This window comes from Diplotaxodon limnothrissa, linkage group LG19 (assembly GCF_057381915.1).
Source record: "Diplotaxodon limnothrissa isolate DT_005_m linkage group LG19, D_limnothrissa_male_GT1.1, whole genome shotgun sequence".
NCBI classification, from domain to species: domain Eukaryota; kingdom Metazoa; phylum Chordata; class Actinopteri; order Cichliformes; family Cichlidae; genus Diplotaxodon; species Diplotaxodon limnothrissa.
The window spans coordinates 9,823,478-9,843,954 of NC_140614.1; the positions used below are offsets into that span (position 1 = coordinate 9,823,478).

General features: G+C 43.1%; 2 protein-coding genes across 2 annotated transcripts; one reads left to right on the plus strand and one right to left on the minus strand.

The window, feature by feature from the left end:
* Positions 1-2,299: 2,299 nt before the first annotated feature.
* Positions 2,300-10,376, minus strand: LOC146611698 (uncharacterized). The gene is made up of 5 exons (XM_085343372.1): positions 10,231-10,376; positions 8,650-8,808; positions 3,480-3,567; positions 2,900-2,907; positions 2,300-2,620 (listed from the first exon to the last, which is right to left on the minus strand). Exons 1-5 carry the CDS (start codon positions 10,372-10,374, stop codon positions 2,300-2,302), a joined length of 720 nt encoding a protein of 239 aa, XP_085199498.1. The 5' UTR covers positions 10,375-10,376.
* Positions 10,377-12,014: 1,638 nt separating this feature from the next.
* LOC146611699 (interferon alpha-inducible protein 27-like protein 1) lies at positions 12,015-13,627 on the plus strand. Its single transcript, XM_085343254.1, has 4 exons — positions 12,015-12,073; positions 12,209-12,238; positions 12,367-12,528; positions 12,707-13,627. The coding sequence occupies exons 1-4, from the start codon at positions 12,064-12,066 to the stop codon at positions 12,787-12,789; spliced, it is 285 nt and encodes a 94-aa protein (XP_085199380.1). The 5' UTR covers positions 12,015-12,063; the 3' UTR covers positions 12,790-13,627.
* The last annotated feature ends 6,850 nt before the right edge of the window (positions 13,628-20,477 follow it).

Here is a 20,477-nt window from a genome sequence, read left to right on the forward strand (position 1 = left end):
CCTAGTGCTGTCTATTTAACAGTGTGCTCGGGCGTCAGCCAGCGCTGGAGCATTAAGCAAAGCTTGGTAATACAGTCGTGGCAGTATTTTGGATAGATAGAACTGTTGTTGTTTCACTTCACTGTAAATAAACTCACTGTTCTTCCCGAAGGAGCTCTGCATTCAAGTCCTCTCATTCACCACACCTTCACAGGCAGTGTATATTGTATCACAAGATGGCTGATGATTTGTTTCACTAACTCATCTACACAAAGGACTTCGAAGAGGCTACAGCAGCCGTGACAGTTTGTCTTGAAACAACAACTGTAATCTCCACATTTGACCTTTTTCTCAAAATAGTATTTCGACGTTTTTTAGACGTAGTAGTTCATCCATGGAGTTTCATAGCCAAGGCAAGTTGTTTATTCTTATTCTGACATTTTAGCAATTACTTTTTTGTTGCAGCTTGACCCGTCAAAGCTGAAACTCGAACTCTTCTCTATGCAGTTGAAACTGACATTTGCTTACTACGATCACTTTTAATCTGTGATGCTGTGAGCCACGTCACGCAAGCTGTTGACTCTCAGAAACTTGTGTTTGGAGTCTTTGGGTCTACCAGGTCTCTTCCTCTCAGTTTCCCCCAGTTTTTGTGGATCAGCAAGCGACTTTTACCCTCTCTGCAGCATTTTTTCCAAAATCTACTCTTTTTGGATTATTCAAATGTTTTGGTCCCAAGATAATATTCAAATTAATGGTGTGGGATTTAACACATATCTGTATATGACAAAAGAAAGAAATTGCCTAACTTGTCAAAAGAAAAGAGGTTTAGAGTAGTATACTGCAACAGTTGGTTGTAGTGTCAGTTACAGGAAGAAAGTTCAATGACTCTGTTCATAGCTGCGTATCTTTTTTTAAATTATTCTTGAATACTTAACAGAAGTTTACACTATATTTATAAAAACTGCTATAACAGACATATTTTCTTGTTAATAATGAACAGCTTTCTGTAATACTGTTTTATTGAATAATAAAGTGAAAAAAACCTAGAGGATGGCACACCATTATCCACCAACAGAGCATATAGCTTTCACTAAGTTGTTAAAGCTACTACATAACCGGCATAAATGAATAGGTTAAACTTGACTTAGTGTAGAAGTTTTGCCCTCACTCATCGTGCTTCTTAAAGTATTGGACCACAGATAGAAATAAGCTTGAATTTCTTCTTTTTGCTGACTGCAGTACAGTAGCTGCTGTTCTTCCTTTTGATTCTAATTAGAAAAGCCACGTCATGATGTAGAACCTGTGGAACCTGTTGCCATGCCATTGGTTTTGATTGTTTGATGAAGATCTGACAAGTCCTTAGTTTCTGAATAGCACACTGTAAAAAAAAAAAAAAAAAAAAAAAAAAACGTTGCGAAAACTTAAAAACTCAAGGCAACCCACTGCATTTATGTTTTTAGGTTCTGATGGATAACTTATAATTTCAAGTTTAGGAGCAAAGTTGTTTCAGCTAATGTTTTTGTGTTTACAAAATTAATAATTGTGCTTTTTCTTAACTCATATTTTATTGTTTTGGCAACGTATTTCCTAAAGTTTAGAAAAAGTATCTTTTATAGTTTCCATGAGGTGCTCCCTGTTGTACCAATGAATGTTTAGAGAGTTGATTTTCAAATAACTTTGTGTTCAAACACAACTGCACCACTGACAATGTTGACTTTTGAGATCAGCCATTTTTAACATAGGCTACTGACAACATTCAGCCACAAATAAAGTCCTTCCAAAAACACAAAAAAGTCAAATTTTTGTAACAAATGTTACTCATTCAATTTTAAAGGTGTGGTATTGTCAGGCAGAATATCAAACCTATCTTGATACAGTCACTAACAAACAGATTCAAAACATCAGATGGCAGCAAACAACTTTCAAACAAATTTTTCCACCACTTGTCTTTTAATAGTAATGGTATCAACACTAATTTCCTCTGAAGTTCAGTATCGCGCCACATTTGTTATAAAACTAGTACCTAAAACCAGATTATAAAAATTGTTTAAAACAGTTCAAGTTAGAATAAACACTTTCAACATTTTATAAAAAAAATTGTTATACATGAAATCTGCAGTCAGTCATGCAAGCTACATTAAGTAAAGTTAGAACAGAAGAGATTGATTCAGAACTTTCTGCACCTTACCATTTTCTTAAAGTCAGAAATTAACTTTTTTCAGAGCAACTTACCACGAAACCCAAAAACTGTAAATCAAAGCAAATTGCTGCATTCTGTTTTACACAAGTTGCATTTGAGTTGAACATGTTGTCAAATAGGTTAGACTTTGGTTAAGAACTTGGTTTTGAAGCTTTTTATCCTCTGGGAACAGGTAGATGTCAACTCCATATAAATGTGTTGCACAGCTTCAAATGTGTACTTGAGTTCTTTGGGAAACTCCATGTTAAGCCCATAAAGTAGGCCAAACAGGTAGGCAAAGGCAGTGGGAAGGTCTGGCAGATCATCAAGAATAATGTCCGCTTCCAAAACAATGGCAGTGTTGACCACTGTGGACTGTGAGTTGGGTCCCACGTAGTCCTCCAGAACAGTGAGGATGCCCACCGTAACACCTCGGGTTGCCCTCTCTACTGGATCTGTATCCTATGCATAAAAAAAAACAACAACAGTACATACAAGTCTCTGAAAACCAAAACCGAAGATTGAGTACATTTGCATGCTCACCAGACATGTCCACATCACTCAGGACCTGTCATGGTCCTGCCACATCAACACCCTGGTTAAGAAAGCCCGTCGGCGTCTCTTCTTCCTCAGAAGACTTAGAGACTTCCATCTGCCACTGAAGGTGCTCAAGAACTTCTACTCCTGCACCATCGAGAGCGTCCTGACGGCAAACATCTGCACCTGGTTTGGGAACAGCACCAAGCAGGAGAGACGAGATCTGCAAAGGGTGGTGCGCTCGGCAGAACGCATCATTCAATCAGAGCTCCCTGACCTGCTGTCCATCTACACCAAGCGGTGCAAGTCCAAAGCTAGGAAGATTATGATGGATCTCTCCCATCCCAACAATGGACTCTTCTCACTGTTGAGGTCTGGGAAGCGCTTCCGCTCCCTTAAGGCCAAAACAGAGAGAATGAGGAGGAGCTTCTTCCCCCAGGCTATTCGGGGCCTGAACCAGGTGTAGGACTGGACTCTCCCAAACACGTCACTATAAGACTGGACTCTCACACACGTCACCACACATTTCCTATAATCCTATAATTCCTATAATTTATAATCCTTATCTTTATAATCTCTTCTGCTATTTGCACATTCTTTACTGTAAATTCCTAAGTTAATTTGTAAATTTTTGTAGTAAACTGTAAATTGTAAATATTGTAAAACTTTTCTTCTGTCATTTAATGGTCGGGCATTGTACAGCTACAAGCATTTCACCCCCATGTCATACTGTGTATGGTTGTGTGTGTGTGACAAATAAAATTTGAATTTGAATTTGAATTTGTTAAGAAGAGTTTGGTCTCGTCATCGCGAACAAATATCGGAAACCCTTCCAAACTGATGGTTCGTCGATGCTGGACTATGTTTGAGACCTAAAACAAGGAAATCAAATAAGACTCAGTCTCATTTATAAACCTACCATTTTGTTTTTAAAACACATTAAGTTTTTTTGCTAAAAATACAGCCTTAAGAAATAAGACGTTGAAATTAGTTATTCCAGATAATTGCTCATGGTTTTGTCAGTTTTTTTAAAGTAATTTTGATGTGCAAGAAATGTAGCACACTTATTACAACATGTATAACAAAAAGGGCCATGAGTGGGATGAGAGTTCAACTGTCTGTCATGACCTGCCATCTGCCAAACACACAGCGCTGCTTGCTAGCTTATAATCCTATTCAGGACAAACTTTCTGAAAACGATTAAATATTTACCAAATTGATGTTAAAAATTGTTAAAATATCTTTCGTTACAGTGGGAACTTCAGGTTCCTCATAAACCAGACTGTGTGATTCTTACTCTGAATCTGAATAAGTACGCGGGACCACTGTGTGCGGTAAGACCATCTCTTTACTTCCTGTATACCATCTACCGGCATGCATTGCCAGTGCGTAACACGTAATTACACAATCAAACAGTGAACACATACTGCCCATACAACAAATGTGACATGTGACAATTATGAATACACCACATCTCCCCTTTTAAACAAAAACAGAATATTACTTTTCTCAAGACAGAACTTCCAACCAGACTACCTCTTGATTCTTTTTTTTCTCTTTTTCAAAGCCATACAAGAACATCTGGCAAACAATCTGCATTACATTTTTAACCTTTTGTTTTTGTTTTCTTGTTCTTTTCTTTTCTTAACAACTCTTTTTAGCTTTATTTTACTGTGCTCTACAAAACCATTATAACACAGTTATATAACAACAACCTTTTTTTTTTCTCTCTTACAGATCTAACTTTTTAGGTTTAACTATTGGCCTCCCTGACTTGGTTCTGACCACATCAGTGTTAACAGGTGTAGCAGGGATCACACTGGGTGTTTGAGGCTTCTGCAACACAGGCACATTAGCAGGTTCATGCACAGGTGAACTTAAAGGAATCAAATGCACACGATTACGCCTCACAGTCCCTTGTGGTAACTCCACTGTGTATGATCGGGGTGTAGAGTGATTTTGGATAAGAGTGCCTGTAGTTTTGACATCAGTCGCCCAAACTTGCTCTCCTGGGGACAGGCTGCATAAAGGTTTTGCGCGGTGGCGCCTGTTGAAGTTTGCCATGTCCATCATCCTCTTCTCCCTTTCCTTTCGAGCGAGCAGTGCGTTGTCCGGCAGTGTGGGCTCCAGCTGCGATGGAAGCATCGGCAGTGTGGTTCGCAGACGTCTGCCCATTAAAAGCTCTGCAGGGCTGTATCCGGACTGCAGTGGTGTAGCTCTATAGGCAAGAAGAGCTAGATAAGGATCAGCTGCTTTTTTCAGAAGATTTTTTACAGTCTGCACAGCACGTTCTGCTTCTCCATTACTTTGTGGAAACTTGGGACTGCTTGTGATGTGTTTGAAGCCGTATGCTGCTGCAAAGTCTGTAAAGATTTGACCTGAATACTGTGGCCCATTATCAGACATGAGGACCTCTGGGATGCCGTGACGGGCAAAGAAAGATTTCAGGTGAGTAATGACATCGTTTGATCTTGTCCTGTTTAACAAAGCAATCTCAACAAATCTAGAGTGATAGTCAACGGCGAGAAGGTAAGTTTTCCCTCCCAGCTCGAAAAGATCTGTGCCCACTCTCAGCCATGGGCGGGCAGGGTATTCTGTTGGCATGAGTGGCTCACTGTTATTGTGTCTTTCTTGAATACACGTTTTGCACTTGAGCACCATCTCAGAGATTTGTTGACTCAGCCCGGGCCACCACACTGTTTGGCGTGCACGAGCTTTACATTTACCACACCTTGGTGTCCTTCGTGAAGTTTTTCCCGCACCTCGTTTCTCATTGCTGAAGGAATGACAAGCCGTGTGTCTTTTAACAAAAGGCCGTCTTCAACAGTGAGCGTGGCTCGGTCAGGCCAGTAATTTCGCAGTAAAGGCTCTTGTTTTGCATGTTCTGGCCAGCCTTCGGTGCACATGTCCATGACGCGAGCACACACACTGTCGCTTTTCAGTTGTTCCTTCAGTGTTTGCATATATGATGAACTGACAGGCATGTTTGCTACAATACTGTCGACATATATGTCTGTGCTTTCCATCAGCTCTTTGTCTGACAGGTTCATTGGTTTTTTCAGAGGTGAGCGGGACAAAGTATCTGCTGTCCAGAGCGATTTCCCTGGGGCGTACTGCACAGTGTACGAGTAACGCATGAGTCTCATTCTGAATCGCTGGATCCTGGGTGGCAAGAGATCCAGAGCTTGTCCTCCCAGTAAGGAAACGAGAGGTTTGTGGTCCGTTTCAAGACAAAAATGTTTACCAATCAGGAAATCACGAAAACGCTCACACGCCCATGTAGATGCCAGTGCCTCTTTTTCCACTTGTGCGTATCGTTGTTCTGTAGGAGAAAGGAACCTCGATGCATACGCCACTGGTCGCCATCCTTCTTCCCACAGCTGCAAAAGAACACCTCCGAGACCATAGGATGAAGCATCTGCTGATACTTTAATGTCTCTGTTGGGGTCATACATTGCGAGCACTGGGGGTGAGGTCAGGGCATCTCGTAATGTTTTGAAAGCTCTCACTTGGTCAGTTCCCCAATACCATGCGTTCTTTTTGGAAAGAAGATCTCGCAGGGCTTTGTCTTTTTCAGCTAAATGGGGGATGAACTTGCCCACTTGATTCACCATGCCCAGAAAACTACGCAACACATTAGTTGGCTCTGTCATTTCTGTAATTGCCTCCGTTTTCTTCGGGTCAGGACTGATTCCTGTATCCGCTATGATGTGACCCAAGAAAGCAACCTTGCTCTGGGAGAGCTCGCATTTTTCAACATTCAGCGTTATGCCTGCTTTTTCCAGTCTTTGCAGTGTAGCATGGAGACGGGAATCGTGCTCCTGATGGTTACGTCCCCACACCAACACATCGTCAATGTGACACACCACTCCTTCGAGACCCTCGATGACCTCCGCCATCATGCGCTGAAAGTGTTCGGGCGCTGAGTTGATCCCAAACGGTAGGCGGTTAAAGTGGAACCGCCCAAAGGGTGTGATGAAGGTGGTGAGTTTGGCAGACTCATCGGACAGGGGAATCTGCCAGAAGCCCATGTTGGCATCCAGTTTGCTAAACACTTTGGCTCCTGCGAGCATTCCGAGACTTTGTTCAACCGATGGCAGCACATATTTTTCCCTGCACACATACTCATTTAGTCCGGTAAAGTCTACGCAAAGTCTTAGCCTAGGGCTGTTTTTCTTTGGAACAACAACCATGCCGGCACACCAATCCGTTGGTTCCTCAACTCGGGTAATGACACCAAGCTCTTCCATTCGTTGGAGTTCCTCTTTTACCCTTCCCATCAGAGGCAGAGGAAGCCTTCGCGGAGTTTTGAGTGAGTACGGCACAGCATTCGGTTTGAGTTTAATGTGATAGGCCCGCTGCACTTTCCCTAGACCATTGCAAAGTTTAGGGTAAGTAGTCTTCAGAGTGTCCATTGAAACCGCGTCAACTCGCACCAGCAGGCCAAGAGCTGTAATGGCGGGCAGGCCTAGCAGTGGAGTGCTCAGGTTTCTTACAACATAGACCTTCTCTGTTGTCTGTTTCGCTCCGTAGTTGAGCTGTAGCTTTGTAAAACCTGCAACGTCCAGTGGTGTTTTTCCAGGGCCTAACAAAGGTTTTTCTGGCTGCTGGAGGACTGGTCTGTGTTCGTTAGCAAAAATCTTTGATAAGTCCGAGTCAGCTATTACAGTCACATCTGCTCCCGTATCCAGTTTGAAAGTGATTTTTGCATCTTTCACTTGTATGTTGGCTGTCCACGCCTGGCCGTCACTGGAAACTGAGCCTAGGAAGAAACCTTGCTCCTCTTCCTCCTCAATACTTTGCACTGTCTTGCTTTGTCTGCAGACTCGCTGGTAGTGACCTTTTTTTCCACATAAATGACATTTTGCATCATTTGCTGGGCACTCAGGTTTCGGATGTGGAGAGCCTCCGCACTTGTAGCATTTGTTACTTTGTCTCTTGCTATATTGCTGTTGTGTTTTGACAGTTTTATTTTTGAACATGTTGAACTTTGTTTTGTCGTGCTTTTGTATCACTCTGTCAACTGTTTTCGCATTTACATGCATTACATTTGTTTCACTTCTCAAAGCTGACTGTTGCTTTTTGATTTCTTCTGACTGCCTGGCCATATTTATAGCTTTATCCAAGTCCAAGTCTTTTTCCATCTGCATGCGCTCAGACAGCCTCGTGTCGGCCAAGCCCACTACTATTCTGTCTCTTATCAGCTCATCGTGGAGCGGTCCGTAGTTACAGTGCTCTGCTAATGCATGCAAGGCAGTCACGAATGCATCAGCAGTCTCATTCGGCTCTTGTTTGCGCATATTAAAACGTGCGCGCTCATAAACAACATTTTTCCTGACAATGAAAAAGTTGTGGAAGCTATCTCTCACTTTAGCATAGTCCCGTTGGTCTACATCACTTAACTTTAGTCCTCTCAGGACGTCATCCGCTTCGTCTCCCATACAATATATGAGAGTGTTCACTTGATTTTCCTCCGAGCTCGCAGACAGATTACTTGCCTGACGGAATCTCTCGAAGCGACGGACCCATCTTGTCCATTCGTGTGGTTTGGAAAAATCAAAGGGCTCCGGTGGTTGGATGCTAAACGTAGCGCTGGGAGTGCTAGCCGCGGTGCTAACTCCTGCCCTCGGACGATCGTCTACGTCGTCATTCGGCATTTTGTTTCCACCTTCCCCTTCTCCTCACACTCGGCAGATGTATGGAGTCTTACAAGTCACACAGCACTTCTGACACCATGTGTGATTCTTACTCTGAATCTGAATAAGTACGCGGGACCACTGTGTGCGGTAAGACCATCTCTTTACTTCCTGTATACCATCTACCGGCATGCATTGCCAGTGCGTAACACGTAATTACACAATCAAACAGTGAACACATACTGCCCATACAACAAATGTACCAGAGACAATTATGAATACACCACACAGACACCAATACATTTTTATATATAATACCTGTTCATCAAACTCCTGCAACAGGGAATCCATGTCATTGCGGAAAGCAGCTTTTCTAATTCGATACAGCTTAATCAGCCGAAGTGAGTAAGTGTCGAGGGCAGTCATGAAGGTCCCCATGAGATCCTTGGTGGTAATGCGTGAGAATTCCGCACAAATCTACAAAGCAACAACAACAAAAAAAAAATATAGAAGAAAACTTTTAAAGGTACATTATATAAAAATGACATTGTTTTCAAATTTGGTTAAAACAGCTTAATTTCAAAACATTTAGTCTCGGTTGATCTATTTGTCAGGTCTTGATTGGATTTTTTCCCCCTTTTAGTGGTAGTGGTGGTACAAATTATAACTGACGCATTAAAAAAAAAGAAACAAGAAAAATCTGATCGGCAGATTTTACATTAAGTATATAGAATACCTAATCAAATGCTGATTAGACAAAATAATGGTTTCAACTGTTACAGGATGCATTGCAGAAAAGAAATAAATCAGTAAACTGTATTTTAAATTCATTGCAAAAATTTCATTAACTTTATAGTTTTGTAAGAATGAAGTAAGAATAACATCCTGTGGTCAAATTTGGATATTTTCATAACACGCAAGTGACTTTCTCAATCCTGTTCTGTGAGTTTCATGTCTGTGGCCTGCTAAGGGTCAGCACCAAAAGATTCTAGATGCCCAGTGAAGACAAGCCATTGCGGCGACCGTGGTTCAGGGGGTTGGGAAACTCATCTATAACCAGAAGGATGCTGGTTCTGTCCCCCAGCTCTCTCTGTCCTGGTCATTGCGTCCTTGGGCAAGACCCTTTACCCTACTACCCATTGGTGTTGGCCAGAGGGGCCAATGGTGCAATATGGCAGCGTCGCTTCTGTCAGTCTACCCCAGGGCAGCTGTGGCTATAACTGTGGTTTCCCTGCACCGATGTGTGAATGTGAGAGTGAATAAGTAGTGGAATTGTAAAGTGCCCAGCAAAGTGCAAAATAAATGCAATCCATTATTATACACAGTAAGTTGACAAGTAAATAGATTTCACTTCAATCGAATTGTTGGTAATACCAAAATTAGCTTAATATTTTTAGAGCCAACTATTTTTTTATATTTTACCATTAGCATTGTTAGCTCAACGGTAGCCTTCAACCTTTTCTACAAGATATTGGAGTGATACAAACAGATGTTTCTCAAGGGCACAAGAAATGGCGCTCACGTTCATTTACTCACCCAGACAAGTTTCAAGGCATTTGGAGTTGTTCAAAAGAAATTTTATATCATATAAAATCAACTTTTTGGAGCTTTTAAACACATTTTAATGTTATTTCCTTATATTAAAAAATCCCCACAGTGGTTTTTGGCTTAATTCAGGCATTTCTTAGTGGTCTCAGTGAATCCTTTCCCCATAACCGTGACTCAGCTCTCTCCTGCAAAACGACTGACTCGTAACATTGGGATTAAAATTTCTTTCTAACAACTCCAAATGCCTTGAAATTTGTCTGGGTGAGTAAATGAACGTTTTCCATTCTAGAAATAAGACCACACTGAAAAAAAATGGAAGTTTTCCTTTAAATATTTAAGAGATTATCTAACCTGTTCTTTCAAGAAGAGAGCTGGCCATCTGAGCTGCATTTCCTTGACCAAGGGCTGCATCTCCACAACTTCTTTCCTCCTGAGAGAGAATGTGATGTCCATCTTTTGGGTGATGAGTGCCATGTTCTTATCCCTCTTCTTCATTTCATCTTCCAAAATGCATCTTTCATTTTCAAGAGACTCATCATTGTAGTTTTCTGGGGCATCAGGGATAAAGTTGACTTCACCTCGCTTTGGTTTCTTTAATAAGTTTTAAAAGTTACTCAAGTCATTTAAAAGTAACAGACCCTTGGAACTTAGTCATGGAAGCCACTAAATTGAACCCAGTTAATTACCAAATGCACAGATGTAGAGGGGAGCTACCATAACAGGTGTGACTGGTAAAACTGGTCCAGAAGGCTACTCAGGACCCATTTGTTTGTTGTTGTTGTTGTTGTTGTTGTTTTTAACAGGATGGAGTAAACAACTAGAGGGCTTTTGAGGCAGTTAGAACAGGGTGAGTTACCTTCATCATCGGCTCCATCTAGGCTCTACACTGCGTATTGGATAAGGCCCGAAGGATAAATGACTAGACATTTAAACTAAGAGCTGATCCAGACTTCCTGTATTGGGGTGCTGGTTCCACAGATTGACACACGTCATTATGCTGCAGTGAGGATAAAGCTTTCCCTTCTGTTGGATTCTACCTCAAGGTCAACTAAAACATTTGAATATATATTTGAATATATTTAAATCTACCAGGCGCTCCTGCTGTTTCCTCTCTCTGTTTGTTTTGTTTAAACAAAGACAGAGAACAAAACAGAAAATATATTACCTGCGAACTACTGTACAAGGTTGCTATGACACTCACTGGAACTGCACCTCCGTAAAATATAGCAAAATATGACATCAGTTTGGAAGTACTGGATCCTGCTGCTATTCCACTTGAAAAGAACCTCAGTTCAGCCACAACAGAAGGAGTCAGAGCTAGTTTCCATCTGCAGTCCCCGCGGAGGTCAAAGAGACATAAAAACATGAAATGAATGAATCATGTGGTTAATAATGTCATGTGATGCGTACCTCCTAGGTAAATTGTAAATTTGTATAGCTTTACTCAGTCCCTAAGGATCCCAAAGCACTTTACAGTCATTCACCCATTCACACACTGGAAATGGCAAGCTACATTGTAGCCACAGCTGCCCTGGGGCGCACTGACAGAGGCGAGGCTGCCGGACACTGGCGCCACCGGACCCTCTGACCACCACCAGTAGGCAAACATGGGGTTATTATCTTGCCCAAGGATATTTGGCCCAAGGATATTTTAGGAGGCAGCCTGGGATCGAAACACCGACCTTCTGATTAGTGGCTGACCTACTCTGCCACCAGAGCTACAGCCACCCCATGCAGTATTGTAAAAATACAATACTGCAATGTAGTAATTTTGGGTATAATTACTGTCAATTTATTTGTATTTATTTTTTCTTACCATACATAATAGCACAGAAATACATTTGCAATGACCCAAGTGAAGTCCATACAAGCTCTGCATAACGACTTGTTTTTGTTTTTTTAATTTTAGGCAGGGTGACTAAGCAACTTCCTCTCTTGCAAATTCCCTGAAATACTTCACTGTACATGAAAAGCATAACAAAAGTAAAATAAAAATAAATATGTCAAACCCTCTGAGATCCAACCTCAGAATCACTTGTTCCAAAATGACTGAGGAAGCGTTGTTTACTTCACAGACCCAGTGACGCCCACTCTAAGAGTTTCGTTTCCTAGGAATAACAGCTGACCCTCCCACTTGTTTATAAGGCACAATCCAGTCTTAGGCTCCTCATCCTGAGTGGAATAATGGGTCTATGTGAGTACAGCTGCCTTTTTATATTATCTATAACTACATCATATAAGCTTATGATAGTAGCATCACAGAAAATGTCAAAATATTTACAGCTGAGCTGAGGTAAGATGTTTTTTGCTTTCTTTTTTTGTGTTTCAGTGACAGCTATAGCAATCGCAGCTGGAGCAGGTAATACAGCTGTTTGTTTGTTTGTTTTTTTATTATCACTCAGGCTGGTAGAAGTTGCACATATCATACACGTATTCATTTCGAAGCATCCTGATGATCAGTAACCAGGTGTTTCTTCCTGTTGTCAGGTGGAGCAGTGGTGTCTGCTCCTATTGTCCTGGGGGCTGTAGGTTTCACCTCAGTTGGTATAGCTGCAGGCTCCTACGCTGCAAGCATGATGTCTGCAGCTGCTGTGGCCAATGGAGGAGGAGTGGCAGCAGGAAGTCTGGTGGCTGTTTTACAGTCAGCAGGTAAAAAAACAAAAACAAAAAAACCCTTAGTATGATATACCGGACAGACCTTATAAACAATAACATGTCGCTGTGTTGCAGTGAGGATAAAGCCTCCCTCTCTTCTCTGCAGCTCAGTTATTTCATCTAACTGCTCGATCAGCTGTCTGGTGTTCTGAAGCCTGTTTTCTCTCTGCAGGTATGGCAGGTCTGTCTGGGGCCGCCACCGCAGCCGTGGGCTCTGTTGGAGGGGCTGTGGGATTTTTGGCTACTCTCATCTGAGACCAGGAAATTATGATAATCAGAAAGAAAAATAATAATAACAAAGAATATAATTACTGTTGTTAGAAACAGTTACCAAAAGTATCAGCGTCATGCTTCAGTAAAGCTTGGCTGAAATGTGAGTGCTGGTAATGCTGTGGTGTTTTATTACGAAATACATGAACACGGTCAAATTGTGCAACTTGTTAAAAACGTTGATGGTCTGCCCAAAATGATTTCTGCTATATAAACTGTTGGAAAAAAAATTGCTGACATTTAATCTGTCAAACACATCTGAAACATGTCTCTCATTAATGACATCTGAGCAGTTTTGTGCCAGAAAGAACATTCCAGTCAAAACCATGCTCCAGTTTGTGTTGCTCTCTGTCGCCCTCTGTTGTTCAGCTGTGAACATAAAGTTTTGTTTCTGAGGAAATGAAACCTTGCTTGCTATAAAAACCAGCCCGTTTCAGAGCAGACGCAGACGCAGAGCAGATAAAGACATGGACCCCGGTGAGCCATTTGTCTTTGATAGAAACCAGCTGAGCTATGGCCCAGTGTTCTTATGTTGTGTTACAGAAGTGGTTACCAATTTTGTTTTGCTAGGACCTCGCTTTGTTTTACAAGAAAATCGTCCCCCCGCATAAACACATCCTAAAACCAGTTTTCAAACTCCTTTGCAATTTATTCCACACCTCAAACCTTTTGTAGACAATTAAACAAATAAAAGTTAACTGCAATAAATTACAGGTTGCAATTAAATAAACCACTACCTCTTTTAAAAATCAGAAAAACATCTTTAATTATTTTACATATAGTTGTTTTTTTAATATATACAGGGCTGGACTGGGACAAAAGTTGGCCCGGGCATTTTGACTAGAGACCGGCCCACCAGGTATTATAGGAAACGCCATAAAGTCTTTGAATGAAAACAAACGCTGTCATGACAGTGATATCTGTCTTGATGTCTGTCTTGTTGGTATATGTATGATTTCTATACATTTTACATGAGATAAAAACTTTAGTTGTAAGATCCAGATAATTATTTATTAAAAGCCAGACATTTTAAATGAGAATAAGAAAGAAAAGTATTTCTTTGTGCCCCCCTTTCCCTGTTAATGCCCTACCTGACCCCCTGGCAAAACTGTGCTAGACCCGCCCCTGCACGGTTACCAGCTGTCAGCTACATAAAAAAGGATCCTGGTGTTATTTGTCTCTTAGAAACAGTTCATAACTTCCCTTCAACTCATTCATGTCACCTAAAAGGTAATGACCAGCAGCTTTACGGTCGTGGCTGCAGAAAAAATCAGCTGATACAAGTAATATTAAATAAATTCTAACAACAGCTGATCAAGCTTAAACGTGCTGCTGTTGTTTAGCGCGACATCCGCTGGTTTCCTCTTTCTGGCGCAAAGTGGGAGATAAACAAACAAGAGAGACGGGACTTGCGTCAGAAAAGCCGATCAGCTGATCATTGATCAGTTTCATGATTGAGGTAGCAACAGGAGAAGGAGGGAGAGAGAATGAGAGAAGAGGCATCAGCGGGTAAAGACATAGAATAACTCCAGCTTTTTGTCTTTTTTCATTCTAGCTGAAGTACGGGACAAATCGTGTTCCTTTTCAGTTCAATACGAAATGCGGCTGCCTCAGGTCTCTCCTCCTTCCTGCCCTTTCCCTCATCCACCTGCTGGCCTCTGTGGAAGCTCCGCCATAGCCACCACCAAACATCAGAGTTATTTTTACACATCTGCCAGCATCTGGCTAATCCACCACCTTTCATTTTTTATACCTGTCAATGGAAATTATATTTAGTAGTCAGTATAATCTTTTAATAATATAAGTTTGTTTATGGTAGAATACTGCATGTAATCATTTGTGTTTAGAAGTATATAGTTGGTGGCATATTGAAAGAATGTCTCATCCTAGGAGGTCTGTAACGACTTTGTGTGCATTCAAGAGTGCACTGGCATTCACACCTACATCCTGGGGAACTGGGAGAGGTCGTACCTTCTTTTCCAATTTTACGGTAGGATAAACGTAGCTAGTCTAAGTCCCTTTTTATTTAAATGAACTGCTGGATTTCCAGACCAGCAGGTTTACGGAAGTCTTCACGGGGTCACAGCTTAACCTCTCTCTCACACACACACACACACACACACACACACACACACACACACACACACACACACACACACACACACACCTAAACATCCATATTCCAATGTAATGATCAAACGCACCCACTGATCTATAAATAAAGACCAGGGCAGTGGCAGAGCGCGAGTCTCAGAGCGCTCACTCTCAGTGCGAGTGCTCTGTACTGCCCTTGCATGCAAGTAAAACTGTGTGTTTCTCCTCTCTGATTCTCAGCTGAAGAAGTGTCTTAGAATACATCTTTTGACATTTGTTTTGGTCCTTTGTAGCCGGAGCAGAAACATCAGAACTGTTATCCGTGACTCTGTTCCAAGATCTGGCGGACTGATTCCTGACGCCGTGGGGAGCCAGCACCGAAGTCTGTGCACAGCCCTCTTAGATGAGGAGGAAAGCCCCGGAAGGTGGACTCGAGTCTGGGCGGTCTGGTCCACGGCGGTGGGATTCAGTCTGACGATCTGAACCACCAGTTCGCCAAAAGGAACTGTGTTTAGACTGTTTTTAGAGGTAGCCGTAAAATACTTCGTGACAAAATAGTGCGCAAATGTCTATGTGTGTATGTGTCTGGAAGTAAGGGTTACATGAATAGGATGAGGGACCTATGGATTCTTCGATACCCAACATCCACAATGACGGCGAAACAACTAGTAGCTCAGTGTTCCAACATTCGAAAGAAGAGACTGCTCTCACAGCTAGAGATTGACGAGGTACAACATAAATGCTACGGCAAGGGGGAGCCAGGTCAGGGGGGAGATATCATCATCCCCACCCAAGATTGGGTACCAAGCCCGGGTGGGGGTGATGATATCTCCCCCACTCGGGGAGATATCATCACCGATAGGAGAAGGATCTTTGAGTGCAAGAGAAACTGACCTGAAAGATAGGATCATGGCCAAGCTTGAAACCTGGACCCCCCGTAGCCGGTTAGCAAGATTACGTGAAGTACCCACAGAAGGTCTGCTAGATGATGTTAATGCAGCACTACGGACGATACCTACAGCCACGATTACCGACACTAACAAGCTGATCTACAATACGGCAGCAGTGATCAGTGAGATGCTTGGCTACAAGTTGAACAGCCACAAGGGGCAGTACCCTCCATGGAGAAGGAGGCTAGAGGGCAAGATCAAAGTAGCACGGAGGGAGGTTAGCCAACTATTGGAGTTGCAGAAAGGCGCAACTCCGCCTTTGAGGAAGGTGCCTAAGAAGTACAGGAAGCTGTCCATACATGAGGCCTTGGAAACTGCCAAGCAACGACAAACAGCCTTGGCCTCCTCAAGCGGCCTTGGCCAGCCGCATGAGGAGGCACACCAGAGCAATAGAAGGCAGGAGAATAAACCAGCTGTTCTCCACAGAACCAGCAGAGGTGTACTCTCAGTGGCAGGGGAACAATAAGAGAACAGCACCACCAAGGCTGGAGACGGCGCAATACTGGAAGAGAAGGAGAAGAAGGACGCAACCCATAACGGCAATGCTCAGTGGCTAGTGGATCTGAGGGCAGACCACAGCGACCTCCCCGAACAGGGTCCAGTAAAAATCACAGTGGCAGATATCCAAGAAAGGGTCTCCAGTATGAAGAGATGAACAGAACCAGGCCCTGACATGGTTCACGCCTACTGGCTGAAGAAGCTGACTGCACTCCACGAGCGTCTGGCAGCACAAATGAACCAGCTGCTAGTTAACGAGAGACACCCGGAATGGCTAACCGAAGGCCGGACGGTCCTGATCCCCAAGGACCCCAAGAAGGGACCGGTCCGTCCAACTACCGACCAATAACCTGCCTCAGCACCACGTGGAAGCTCCTGTCAGGCATCATAGCGGCTAAGATGAACAGGTACATGGGTCAATACATGAGCCCAAAACACCAGCTACTGGCAGACCAAGCAGTCAGCCGAGACTGCAGGACCAGACTGACCAACCTGTGCACTGCCTGGATTAATTACAAGAAGGCCTATGACTCAATGCCCCACACCTGGATTCTGGAATGCCTAGAACTATATAAGATCAACAAGACCCTGAGAGCCTTCATCAGGAACTCAATGGGGATGTGGCGGACAACACTGTAGGCCAACCTCAAGCCCATAGCACAAGTCACCATCAAGTGCGGGATCTACCAAGGAGATGCTCTGGCCCCACTGCTGTTCTGCATAGGCCTGAACCCCCTCAGTGAGATCATTATCAAGACTGGCTACGGATACCGACTATGGAATGGAGCAGTTGTCAGCCACCTCCTGTACATGGATGACATCAAGCTGTATGCCAAGAGTGAACGAGACATCGATTCACTGATCCACACTACCAGGATATACAGTAATGACATCGGGATGTCATTCGGGCTGGAGAAGTGTAGTCGGATGATAACAAAGAGAGGGAAGGTAGTCAGAACTGAGGGGATCAAGCTACTAGAAGGCAACATTGCAGACATAGAGGACAGTTACAAGTACCTGGGGATCCCGCAGGCGAATGGGAATCATGAAGAGGCCGCTAGGAAAGCTGCAACCACCAAGTACCTGCAGAGGGTCAGGCAAGTCCTGAGGAGTCAGCTGAACGGTAAGAACAAGATCCGGGCTATCAACACCTACGCCCTGCCCGTGATCAGGTACCCAGCTGGTATAATAAGTTTGCCAAAGGAGGAGATAGAAGCCACTGACATAAAGACAAGAAAGCTCCTTACCATGCATGGAGGGTTTCACCCCAAGTCCAGCACCCTGAGGCTGTACGCTAAGCGGAAGGAAGGGGGCCGGGGACTGATGAGTGTCAGCACCACAGTCCAGGATGAGACAACGAACATCCAAGAATACATTGGGAAGATGGCCCCAACTGACCGAGTGCTCAGTGAATACCTCAGGCAGCAGAAACCCAAGAAAGAGGAGGGAGACGAGGAACCATCATGGACAGACAGGCCCCTGCACGGTATGTACCACCGGCAGATAGAGGAGGTGGCTGATATCCAGAAATCCTACCAGTGGCTGGACAAAGCTGGACTGAAAGACAGCACAGAGGCACTAATCATGGCAGCACAAGAACAAGCTCTGAGTACAAGATCCATAGAGGCTGGGGTCTATCACACCAGGCAAGAGCCCAGGTGCAGGCTGTGTAAAGATGCCTCTGAGACAATCCAGCACATAACAGCAGGGTGCAAGATGCTAGCAGGCAAGGCATACATGGAACGCCATAACCAAGTGGCCGGCATAGTATACAAAAACATCTGTGCCAAATATGGCCTGGAAATTCCGAGGTCAAAATGGGAGATGCCCCCAAGGGTGGTGGAGAATGACCAAGCTAAGATCCTGTGGGACTTCTAGATACAGACGGACAAAATGGTGGTGGCTAACCAACCGGACATAGTGGTGGTAGACAAACAGAAGAAGACGGCCGTAGTGATCGATGTAGCGGTCCCGAATGACAGCAACATCAGAAAGAAGGAACACGAGAAGCTGGAGAAATACCGAGGGCTCAGAGAAGAGCTCGAGAAAATGTGGAGGGTGAAGGTAACGGTCCCCGTGGTAGTCGGAGCACTAGGTGCGGTGACTCCCAAGCTAGGCAAGTGGCTCCAGCAGATCCCGGGAACAACATCAGAGATCTCTGTCCAGAAGAGCGCAGGACCCTCAAGCTCCCAGGCCTCTGGTAGAGGACCCGAGCTTGAAGGATAAACCGCCCGCAGGGGCGTGCTGGGTGTTTTTCATATATATATGCATCATATCAGTCTTTGGGTGAGATAAAACATCTTCCATCTTCATCCTCTACAATGATATTTTATTTAAAAAATGATGAGTAAAAGTCATCAGCAAGCTTTATCAATCATTTTTGTAACTTGGTCCTCAAATCATGCTTTAATCGGAGTGTCTGTCCTCTACACATAAAAAAATAAATTTTAATTCAGGCTATTGAGTCAGTCTAATTTGGCACAATAGGAAACATTTGAAGGCCAGTTTGTGTTTATTCAGTGTGTTAATTTTCAGATTTCACAGTCACGTTGAGGTTACACACAGTTGAGATCATCCAACCCGCTGCTCCACCAACACTTCCAAACAATGCAGTGGCAGCCCATGACAGACCTGCTGCACCTGCAGTGAAATCACATTAGACACTATTAGCTGTTTGTTATACTTGTGCAACATGAGAAAAGCTTTTATTCTTCATTGTCACACCCTGATTTACATACACTATTTTACTCATGACCCTTTATTTATACAGATGTATGCAAAAATAGTGTTTCATATCTTTGATAAACATCAACAGCCAAAGTGGACTAAAATATTACTCTTAGGTACTATTAGGAAAATATAATAAAATATGTCTATTGTTTGTTTTGTTTGACACGCACTTAGAGGGAGCTAGTGAGAAAGAGAGAGAAAATATATTACAAATTATTCAGTTTACCCCATGACTGCAAGATTGCTACGAGACCTCCTGCTGCAACTCCACCTCCACCAGTGATTGCCAAGTATGACATCAGTTTGGCAGCGATGGAGCCTGCTGCTATTCCAGCTGAAGTGAACCCCAGCGTTGTCAGAATGGCAGGAGTCAGAATCACAGCTCCAGTAGCTCCTAGATCAAAAAGTTTAGATTAAAGATTTTCATATCAAAATTACGCTCTGGTTAATGGGGTTAATGTGATGGCATACCTGCAATCGTAACGATTGCCTTACCTGTCAATGAAATACAAAAAGATATCAAGAAAAATTTGCAATAAGTGAATAATAACAATTCATAAACACTGTATAACGGAATAAAACTATTACTAAAAATATAGACTCACATGTCTCTTCCCAGTCCATGTCTATGCTTTCAAAGATAACTTAGATGACACAGAGAGCTCAACTGCAGATACTAAAATATGTTTCAACCTGATGCAGATTTTTTACTTTTTCCAAGCATGGCCACTCCCATTTCTTAGAAAACAACACACCCTGACAGCAAATATGAACAGAGGAGGAGCAGCATAAGGATGTTGTTTTTTAAAAATAGCATGAACACTATCTGTATATATACAGTGGCTTGCAAAAGTATTCAGCTCCCTTGAACTTTTCCACATTTTGTCACATTACATCCACAAACATGAATCAGTTTTACTGGAATTCCACGTGAAAGACCAACACAAAGTGCTGTACACGTGAGAAGTATGTGTGTGTATATATATATATATATATATATATATATATATATATATATATATATATATATATATATATATATATATAACAACAACACCCAGCACGCCCCTGCGGGCGGTTTATCCTTCAAGCTCGGGTCCTCTACCAGAGGCCTGGGAGCTTGAGGGTCCTGCGCAGTATCTTAGCTGTTCCCAGGACTGCGCTCTTCTGGACAGAGATCTCCGATGTTTTTCCCGGGATCTGCTGGAGCCACTCGCCTAGCTTGGGAGTCACCGCACCTAGTGCTCCGATTACCACGGGGACCACCGTTACCTTCACCCTCCACATCCTCTCGAGCTCTTCTCTGAGCCCTTGGTATTTCTCCAGCTTCTCGTGTTCCTTCTTCCTGATATTGCTGTCATTGGGAACCGCTACATCGATCACTACGGCCGTCTTCTTCTG